General features: G+C 38.1%; 1 protein-coding gene across 1 annotated transcript in view; it reads right to left on the bottom strand.

The window, feature by feature from the left end:
* Window positions 1–3,031: 3,031 nt before the first annotated feature.
* LOC121728736 (proton-coupled amino acid transporter-like protein pathetic) overlaps window positions 3,032–11,556 on the bottom strand; it is an 82,845-nt gene continuing 74,320 nt past the window's right edge. Inside the window, exons 7-8 of the mRNA XM_042116976.1 lie at window positions 9,398–9,567; window positions 3,032–3,293 (exon numbers count right to left, since the gene is read on the bottom strand). Coding sequence (XP_041972910.1) covers window positions 3,052–3,293; window positions 9,398–9,567 — 412 coding nt within the window. The 3' untranslated portion in view covers window positions 3,032–3,051. The remainder of the gene's footprint in view (window positions 3,294–9,397; window positions 9,568–11,556) is intronic.

The raw sequence follows: 11,556 nt of genomic DNA, 5'->3' as shown, positions 1-11,556 counted from the left end.
TGAATATACAATATACATATACACATATTAATGGAAAGTTGACCTGGTGCTGCAGCATCACCTGGTAATCAATAGGATATCCAACTCCTCGCCAACTTAGAGCAGAGGTTTCGTGTTTGGGCTCATTTTAATTGCGACAACCAGTAAGAAGTAGATAGACAGTAAATATTTACATGCTGCTGCTGCAGCATCACGTGGATTCTATAGGAACCGAGCTTCGTATGAACCCAAAGTGGAGGTTTCATGTTATTGGGTTCATATTAACGGCCTCATCGAAAAGGACATTGATAGATGGTAATCATGAGAATATGATTATATGTTGATAGGAAGTATTCTGCACTATAACCAACAGAAGTTTAAAAAGTATGAAATAAAATTAAATTAAGAAATTAAAAAAAAAAACCGCCAAACAACTTTAAAAAGTAATGAAATAATAATTTACTGCCTTCAAGTTCAAATAATTTCTAACTTGTGTAAAGTAATATTTTAGTCCATAATTGTTGTCAAGGTGTGTCGGGGGACCGCTAATGTAGATGTTTGATTTGAGATTTCACATAACATTATAGTTTAAGGATCAGTTCACAGCGAACCGAATGGAGATAATCAGCGACTTGGCGGTTGTAGGTTGTAGTTTACTTGGCGGTCCCCCGACACACCGTGACAACAATTATGGACTAAAATATTACTTTACACAAGTTAGGAATTATTTGAACTTGAAGGCAGTAAATTATTATTTCATTACTTTTTAAAGTTGTTTGGCGGGGTTTTTTTAAATTTCTTAATTTAATTTTATTAAACGAATCATTTAAACCTTAACTTTATTTACTGTACAAAAAGATACACATTGAATTGACAGACTTGCAGTATTTGACTGTCCGTTTAAATTTTAAATGGTTTATGTAAAAATGCTGCAGTGTAAATTGATTCTAGAAAACTTTCGTGTATTAAAAATAATACTCTGGTCATATTTTTATAATTAATTATAGTAAAAGTGTAAACCACAGAAGGTATGCTACGGAGTGGAGTAATTTGAAACTGACTATCGGCCAGTTACAAATTACATAAAGGGACCACGGTCTTATGTACAATATCACAGTATTTACTATAGCTATCTATAAATTCTATGGCATGACCAGGAAAAAACTGAGAAAATTAAATGTCTGACAATGAGCACTACAAAACAAATACTTATGCAGAATTATTAATTTTCCTGGTCAGGAATAATATATATAAATACATATAGGTATATTATTATAAAATCTACAAATAATAATAAATACTAAGGAAACGTAACTCTCATACATTTAGCGTTTTGATTTTGGTACATTCAATGCGGAAATATACACGGAAATATCAATCCAGACTCCCTTAAAGTATACTTATTTTACTATACTTCCTAGTCCTAGTCCTACACTTATCCTGAAGAAAATATTATTAAGCTACCACTAAGTCGCTGGTCGTTCTTAGACCTTTTTTTTTATTTTGCGCATGAGAAACCCATCATGGGTGCCCCGGGTTGGGGATGTGCCTCAGTTAGCTGAAGCACCCCGGGGGTATGTGAGACTCTTACTCACTAAAACCACCTGCGGTTCGCCGTCAGCCGCAAAAAGGAGGGATGTCCCGGATCTAACAAACACAGGACTCCCTCCACGACCGGCCGGTCTACCTCAGAAGGGACCGGACTTCGTCGTTCTTAGACCTGATTACACTGACCGAGTACTGATTAACCAGACGATTTGGTTTGCCGAAAGCCGTGTCTCGCCATTCTAATCGGTAGGTGTATACAGGCCTTTTCCTGTTCATAAAGGAGGCATGTATAGAAAAACTTTCAGGTTTTATAAAATGATGCAGGTGCACTAAAACCGATGACAATTAATAAGCAGTGTAATAATTAATTATTATTATTGTCACACAGAGTTTCGTGCGCTACCGTCGAAGCCTTTTCATGTAGCCTTTATTTTATACACATTACGTTTCTTTAGTGTTTATTGTTAATAGTAGTACCTACTTATAAAATATGATGTACAAATATAATCACAGTGTAAATTTAAGTAGATTTTGATACGCGTGCAAGTGAAGCAATAGCCTTATTGGCCTACTGTTATTTTTAGACTGTGGTTATGTTTTAAATGTTAGATATAATATTTTTCCTGTTACGTAATAAATGATCTGTTTGGCTTTTGTGGTTTTATTGTTGAGGCACGACAAGGAAACAGTAAAGTTGCCGATAATAGCTGCTCAGAAGTTGCAATTATGGTTATCCATCTTGGTTGGACCAAGACCGTTATGAGGGTTCACAAGCTGATCGCACATTTGTCACCACCGTACGCGCCGTACGCGCGTCGATCCGCACGCACCACAGAGTACACGAAATTTGGCGCGTACGGTGCGGACGAATCTCCCCTATTCGTTCGGTTTTACATCATTTCATACAACGAATTACTAAAATGCGGCGCGTAAGAGGCTGTCCACACGGCGTGTTGCGTCAGCGTTGCGTCGACGCAGCGCAACGCACACATGACGGACAGCAGCCCCTGAGACGAAGCGGGAGGGGTTGTTGACGTTAAGACTGCTTCGTAATAACGCTGCGATGACGCAGCGCCCGTGTGGCCGGCTATGCGTCAAACGGCAGCGCTGCGTCGACGCAACGCGCCGTTTGGACCAGCTCTTATGCGCCGCATTTTAGTAATTTGTTGTATGAAGATGTGAAACCAAAGGAATAGGGGTGATTCGTCCGCACCGTACGCGCCGAATTTCGTGTTCGTGCGCACATTTATCAGCTCGTACCCGAGCTGTTAAATGTGCGACCACATATTTTAAGAAGCGTAATTTGAAATCGTCCTAATCTTGCGGGTAAGTGCTGACAAGCCGGTTTATTACCCAACAGCGCCAGAATGGGGGTTATGTTTTTAAAGCATAACGGCATAATGAATTTTAGCTTGTTAGGTGTCATTAGATTCGTATTTGCTGTGACAGTGGCTCTTGGTAGGTATAATATCAAGATTTTTAATTTTTACTCGAAATAAATAGGTTTTTCGCATATCAATTTATTCAATAATACTTATCAATAATCGCGCTGACTGCAGAGTAGCATCCCGATAATAGAACAATCAGGTAGAAAACCATCAGTAACGCGTTCTTCCATGCCACATACAGGTACGGACCTAACCCTCTGTCCCATTGGTGTACAGTTTGGACGACAACTGGTATTAGCAGTCCCAGGGTTGAGAAGAAAATGGCGCCCACCAGGCCGATAAGTAGCTCCAAATCCGGCACTGCAGCTGCTAGGACCACTGAAAAAGGAAACGTAACATGTAACCACTTAACTAAATAACTCAAGGTCTGCTTCTATTTGTATAAGTGTATGTGGCAGTCATCTGGTTCAATCTGCGATTCGATTGACTAGCGTGTTCACTGAATAACAGTTAACACCATTAATTCGAATGATCAAAGGATACTTTATCCATAACGCCGTACCTACTTTTTTCCAGCGCAGGGGCCGAAAGCCATGGGTCGCAACTCGCATCCCTTATAACCTCACCGTATGGCGTATACTCCTGTACCGCTCAGAAATAACGGCATAGCTCTCTTTATTTTCAGACATAGCTATAAGTAATAGTAACAGCCTTCTAAGCGATGTTCAACTCCCAAGCGGCCACATGCGGCCGCGATAACAATAGATAAGCTATTGTGTCTGGTTTTTCCACGATCGAAGGATTAACGTTGGTTCATTTCACCCGTTAATTTTCTTCAAGGGCTTGTAGTCTATAGATAATAATAGCATGTGCTTGGAAGTTAGTAAATTACTTATCTAAGTAGGTGTTATACATATAAGACCGTAAATAATTATTCTAGTACCCACATCCCTCCTAAACTACCAAATTCATATTACAATGTTCGCTTCCATTAAACATATTATCTAGTTCTGTGATCGCACCAGCAAACACATCATTATCATCATCCACCTCGTCATTATCATCGTCATCTACATAATCATCATAATCATCATTATCATCATCATCAACAACAACATCATCATCATCACCTACATCAGCATCATCATCTTCATCATCATCACCTACATCATCATCGTCTTCATTATCATAATTCATAACCATTAAGAGGATACACCAGGGGCTAGAGAAATGAAAAAAGTACGTGTAATATCTATAGCTGTCTCCCTTACCTCAAGCCTATACCGCAGAACGCGATAGAGACAACTGAGGAAAATCAACTATTCGTTGTCCCCTGATTCCTTCTCCAAAACTTAACCGATTTAAGTATTTTTTTCATTAAAGATTAAAGAAAGGCTTGAGCTGTGTTCCTATGTTTTGTTTTTTTGTAAAATCTAGCCAAATCTGTTTTCTGGATGTTTGAACACAGCGGAAAATCTGGCCATTTTTTTGGGTTTTTGAACGTTCATATCTTATTTAATAATTAAATTATGAAAAAAAAAGAAAACACAGGGACATTGTATTAGTGGCCGTAGATATTCAGGAAAAAATTATAACTCTACTAGCATTATCCAGGGAGGAAACAGGGGACAACGTTTGTATGGAAAAAAGGGCGGTGTGGACTCCTCTTTTCAATTAATATTGTATCATCATCATCATCATCACTATCATCATCATCAATCATCATCTTTTTAGGGTTCCGTATTTAAATTTCCGTATATAAAGAAAAGATTGCACTACATTATTTGATAAGTAGGTACTTACTTATATTTTTTTTGCATGAATTGTACATCATCCACCATGACGAAACTATTGTTTTTTCGCCGAGCGATTTCCATATTGTTTTGCTAATTGCTAAATCTATGGCCTAAATACAAACTATTATTTTCATAATATTTTCCGAAACAATTTTAGCCAAGCGAATCTAACGGCCGAATACTGGAACGTCACTCAAATATATAAAGTCTATTTAAATATTTGAGTATACGAAAAATTCGTATTTTCCGACGCAAAATTTAAGTTACTTTCTTAGTTCGCTTTTGTGCTACGAGTAAGTTTAGAAAATATGTACTACAGAAGAGTAATGGCTACCATACACGCTACGGTCTACCGGAGAGGTCCACCTGTGCAGGTATGCCTGCGCAGGTAGACCGGAATATGTGTGGGAATAGACCTGTACAGTTTTTTGGACCTGCGCAGGCGAGGAGCAAAATCGAAAATCAATTCTTTCGACTGAGACCTGCTCAGGCATAAATATGTACCTACACCAGCGCCTGCACTATCCAGTGCTGGATTGGAACACTGGATTGGAATAATGTAAGCCGGCCATAATTATGTGAAGTGCTAACCTAGGTGTAAATGCAGCTTTTTTTATTTTAAACTAGATAACGCCCGCAACTCCGTTGCGCCAAAATTTGTTTATCGCGCGGGAACCGTACATTTTCCGGGATAAAAAGTATCCTATGTCCTTTCCCGGGACTCAAAGTATCTCCATGCCAAATTTCAGCAAAATCGGTTCAGCGGTTTGGGCGTGAAGAGGTAACAGACAGACAAACCGACAGACAGACAGACACACTTTCGCATTTATAATATTAGTATGGATTAGTAATGGATTAGGCAGCAAAGGAGCAGACGGGTCACCTGATGGAAAGTAACTACCGACGCCAATGCACAAATGAATCAGAAAAGTTGCAGGTGCGTTGTCAGCTTTTCTTGAAGGTTTGGGTCGTCGTTTAATTAGGTCGTAATTCGTATTGGATTGGCTTAGGCAGCTTTCGTACTTTTAGTCGGTTGTCGAACTCGGATCGGTCATACCTACTATTATTTTTGTTAACCCATCAACTCCCAAGCGGCACCCGGGTCACGGAATATAATAGTACTCTAGTAAAAAAAGTAGTAGTAACAATTGAATATTTATTGTGTCTGCGATTCACGATCCCACGATCGAGGAGATCGAGACGTAGTCAGTAAGTAAGGCTTCTTATGTACCCCGTAAACCAATGATATTCTATGTTAAAACGATCTAAGTTTGACAAACATGTTTGATGTAAGTCGAATGTATACTTGTCGACGGCAGTTGACAGATGAGTTCGTTTTTAAAGCGCTAAAGCCATATTTGAGCAGTCAAATGTGTTACCATTCTATTTCGATCTTGTGCCGATTTCTTTTTTGATGTATGCTTGAGATTTAATTTTCATTTATTCGCAGAAAATATCCAGAAGCACTCAAATTATAAAGTTGTAAAAGAGTCCTTAATTCTATTCCTTTGAAACAAACACTTGAATGTTTTATAAGGATGAAACATTCAAGTGTTTGTCCCAAAGGAATAGAATGCGAAGGCGCATAAAAGTTCTAGAGGCTGTTACGAGTACCTGTTTCGGACTTAAGTAAGGTTCTAGCCTCTAGGTATTACGGCTTAGTCCGTTTAAAATTGAAAATTTCGGTTCTTTGTTCTAAGGGGTAACAACGGGTAAGACTCCAGATATATTCGTAATTAACATTATTATTATTACCATAGACTAGCGGTTCTCAAACTTTTATGGTGGCGGAACTCTTTCAAAAAGTGACGTCGCGATATTTTGTATGCGTATCGCATTGCTGACGTAATCATGCCGAACTTCGGCCGCGTATTTTCGGCCTAGTGTGTTTAGACACGTCTTAATGTATCTATCGCTCGCGGATCCCTACAAGCCCCAGAGCTCCGCAAAGTACACTTTGAGAATGACTGCATCATAGACAACTTTAGTTGGGTATTTAATGTTAATGTAATGTTAGACTCTAACTAATAACTTGGTAACCTTTACAATATTAATTGAAATATTATGATTTTGTACTTTCTACGTCATATAAGGGAGATTGCAGACGGCACACTTTTTGTGTGCCGTCTGCGATCTCCCTTCGAGTCTGCGGCGCACATATTACAGTCGGCAATCGGCATGGATGGCGCGGCCGTGCAGACTGTAGGTATGTGCGCCGCAGACTCGATCACTCAAATGTTTGCCGTCTGCGATCTCCCTTCGAGTCTGCGGCGCATATATTACAGTCGGCAATCGGCATGGATGGCGCGGCCGTGCAGACTGTAGGTATGTGCGCCGCAGACTCGATCACTCAAAAAGTTTGCCGTCTGCGATCTCCCTAATGAGTAATATAATAACCCTGATCAATTTATTGAAAATTGTATTTTATATTATAGTTCGCTATCTGTTTTGAAGCCTATACCTGCTTTATTAAATAATTTTGATGATTTCAAATACATATATATCTTTCAGGCAAAAGGTGTGTTTCTTCCACGTTAAGCATCCTTGACGACCTCTGTGGCTCAGTCGGTGGGCTATTGGTAGCTCAACCCGGAGGTCGCGGGTTCGAATCCCGCCGACGGAACAAAAAGTTTTCAAAGTTCCTGGGTCATGGATGTGTATTAAATATGTGTATCATATAATAAAAATCTTAAAATATATACGTACTATAGTATAGTATCAAATATATTTCTGTTGTCTGGTACCCGTAACACAAGTCCTTCAGGTACTTAACACGGGGTCAGACTGACGTGGTGTGAAATGTCCATAGATATTATATTATTATTATCCTATTTTTTGTACGACAAGAAAAGAGCCCCAACAACAAGAATTTGACCTTGATTTTGCGAGAGTCTGCGCCGTCTGTCCTTTTCTGTTCATTTCATAAACAACAGAAGTTTTCCAGATAAAAAAGCAGTAAACCAATGTCTGATAACAAAAAAGTGATCATTTATTTAACAAAACACATAATGTTATTCATGGTTGATGGAAACCTAATTTGTTGTCGGCATTACAAATGGAATTAGGTATGCCGTATGTGTAATTATTTCACGTTGTGAAAATATCCATACTATACTTTAATATTATAAATGCGAAAGTGTGTCTGTCTGTCTGTTACCTCTACACGGTGAAATTGCTGAACCGATAGTGCTGAAATTCGGTATGTAGATACTTCCAGTCCCGGTAAAGGACATATAATACTTTTTATCTTTTTTTTTTATGAAAATAAGGGGGCAAACGAGCAAACGGGTCACCTGATGGAAAGCAAACTTCCGTCACCCATGGACACTCGTAGCATCAGAAGAGATGCAGGTGCGTTGCCGGCCTTTTAAGAGGGAATAAGGTAACAGGGAAGGGTAGGGAAGGGAAGGGAATAGGGGAGGGTAGGGAAAGGAATAGGGTAGTGGATTGGGCCTCCGGTGAACTCACTCACTCGGCGAAACACAGCGCAAGCGCTGTTTCACGCCGGTTTTCTGTGAGAACGTGGTATTTCTCCGGTCGAGCCGGCCCATTCGTGCCGAAACATGGCTCTCCCACGTATAACCCGGAAAATCCCACGTATAACCCGGATTATCTCGGAAAATGTACCGTTTCCGCGCGATAAACGAATTTTGGCGCAACGGAGTTGCGGGCGTCATCTAGTAATATTACATTTAACGCTTGTAGCCAATCACAAATCATAATAGCTGTAGTTATTATGCCCCTTTTAAATCTTTACAACCCCTTTTTATGGGTAGTAAAAAGTAGATTTCCTTCCGATTGCAGAACTCTATATAATATTTATAAAGTAAAATCGTATTAAATCTAGTCTTTAAAACCAAACAACGGGTTTATTATGATTAAATCTGTTGTTTACTTTTAAATACTGGTAGGTAAACGGGACAGACAAAACAAGTGACTTTGTTTTTTAACCGACTTCCAAAAAACGAGGAGGTTATATATTCGGCTGTGGATATTTTTTTTTTTTTTGTATGTTCGACCACTACTCCGCCGTTTTTGAACCGATTTTCAAAATTTTTGTTTTGTTATATTAGGTTTCACTCCAATTTGGTCCCATTTTAACAAAAGTGGTGATCTGATGATGGGATCCATGAGTAATCGAGGGAACTCCTCAAAATTTATATCCTAAGCATATGCTACCAAAACGCAAGATTTTGCACCAAGATATACTATGGTCCGAAGATACTAAGAGAACTCCGGATTCCTTATAGATACAAGTTTGGGGGTTTAGGCGTTGTTTTAAGAACTGAAAACATATGTTACTATGCAAATTACATTCATCATCATCATCATCATCATCACTACCATGTCAGGGTCACCAATGTCACAACTCACATGGTTGTATATGAATGCAATATACACACAACACCATAAAATATCATCAGTCATCACGTTATGTCCTTATTTATTTGGTACATTTCAAAGCGATATTAATACAAAAAAAAATACTTAATGTTGTTTCAAAATACATAATATTTCAAGTACCACAAAATTAAACATAAGTAACAAATTCAACCTTTACTCCAGAGCGTAAGGCACACATTTGGGTTGGAATGAAGGAAACGAGGCACTATGGAAAAAATACTTCTGACAAATAAAGAATGCTTTACATAATACTATCGGTATTTGGTGCGCATAAAACCTCACCTGTCAGCACTACACTCAGGGTCCTCATTGCCACCTGAGCCCAGTTCCAGTAGCTCTGGCCGAGTCTCCCCTGCAGCCGACTCCACATGATATCCATCGGCGCATACATCTGGAGACCGTACGTGAAGAATACTGCCACCACCACCAAAACTTTTGCTGTTAGCGCCAACCTTGAATAAAATAGGACTTATTTTAACCGACTTAAAAAACGGAGCAGGTTATAAATGTGAAAGTGTGTCTGTCTGTCTGTAACCTCTTTTTCTTTTTGGACATTTCAAAGGTGGTCACACGATAAGGAAATAATGTCGGGTTTTTTTCGTAAAAATTTTATAAAATTTTCAATATAAATTTTAAAATATCATAAATACAAAATGGTCAAAATTTTGTCATGAGTCAAAGTTGAGCAATTTTATTATTATCGACCGCAAACTTCTCTAATCCGATGCGAACGGGAATTATTAAATTCTCCAAGGATTAAGAGATCATACTAAACCAAGGATTAACTTTAATATAGACTGTCTGAAATAACTCTATTGAAACTTGTTCAGTGGTTTAACATGTACTCAGACGTCATGATGTTTTAACACCGAGTAAGCGAGAAAATTGAGAGATGAAACTTGTAATTAATATTTAATAGGTTCTTGTTATAAATATTTAATAGTCCTACCCACGCTCAAGGTAACGCTATAGAGGGGTCACATGCACATAATAAAAATATTACCACTTAGTTTTGTTACACCTTTTCTGACGGATAATAATAGATGGACTCAAGCGATAACAGCATGGAAAGGGCCTACAGGCATTAGAAAGAGAGGTAGAGTGTAGACCTTTTGCTCGATGGATCAGCGACATTAGTAAAGAGAGCTGGCGATTGGCGAAGGATGGATTGCAAAATTGAATGTATAGAAAAACTCTTGATGAGGCCTTGATGATGAAGCGAAAATATTATGTGATTAGTAAGAAATAAATAAGGCTTTTATTTTTGTTTTTTAGTTATCTCATGGAAAACACTGTGCAAATTAATAAATTGAAAAAAATATTTCCATTGTTACTCGGCAATGAAAAATGCAGTGCTCAATTATTTATGTCTCCATTTAGCACATTTTAACATAACAGAGTCGATAAAAACGCTATAATTCCGGCAAAATATTTTATTTACACAAAATGTTTGAGAATGAATTGTATGATGCCTTGGGGAAATGCGCAGTATCAAAACACATCCATTAAATTTTTGGCGATTCAATAACTTTCATAGTAAATGTAATATTAGTTCGTATACCCATCTATCTTACACAGAATATGTTACGAGTTCCATCCCAAGCAGCACAAACTAGCTGCTTATTAGCTCTGGAGCCAATTCGATTATTACCAAAGGCGCCAAGCTCAAGGACTAGAGCTTGCACTGCAAACCTTAATAGCAGCCACTCTGCCGCCAAATAGGCACAACTCTTGTAACCCTACGGTTCCATTGGAACTTCAGAATAATAAACATTGTCATGTGTGTAACATAGTTACAAGTTTAGGATTGTTTTATTAAGGATTGCAAAACAGCTGTTTCTCAAAATGAGGCCAGGCAACTTGATATTAATTAGATGGAGTAGACATGGACTATTCTTTAAGTTATACTTTATATTTTACAAGATAGTGGCGTATTTACTGCGTTAGTACAATTTAATCAAGAGACGGAAAAGCGTGCCTAAGTGGCTTACCACTCAATCATCTCCTTTTTTGAGAGCCAGTTAGAATAACTGGATTGACATTAAGTACCTACATAAGTGCTAAGTGCTTTCAGTCATCAAATTCAATATTTATGGACAATAAAATAAATCACCTTTTACCATGCTGCTGGATAAACGATACAACTTTTTATGTGCGCTAATAATAATTATTATTACTACTGCCTCAGCTTCAAGGAGAGTTAGCTATCAATATAAGACCTCTGTGGCTCAGTGGTTGAGCGCGTGCCAGCTCAAGAACAAAAAGTGTTTTAATGTTTTTAATGTTTCTGGGTCATTAATATGTATTAAATATGTGTATCATAATATAAAGAAATTTATTAAAATACTACATAAAATGTTACATAGAAGATCTTACTAAATAAAATATATTATTTCCGTTGTCTGGTACCTATAATACAAGTCCTTCAGGTTCACAGGGCC

Source organism: Aricia agestis, chromosome 7 (genome assembly GCF_905147365.1).
Source record: "Aricia agestis chromosome 7, ilAriAges1.1, whole genome shotgun sequence".
Lineage (NCBI taxonomy): Eukaryota > Metazoa > Arthropoda > Insecta > Lepidoptera > Lycaenidae > Aricia > Aricia agestis.
Note: the sequence above shows the minus strand (reverse complement) of the source record. Positions and strands in the feature narration are given on the sequence as shown.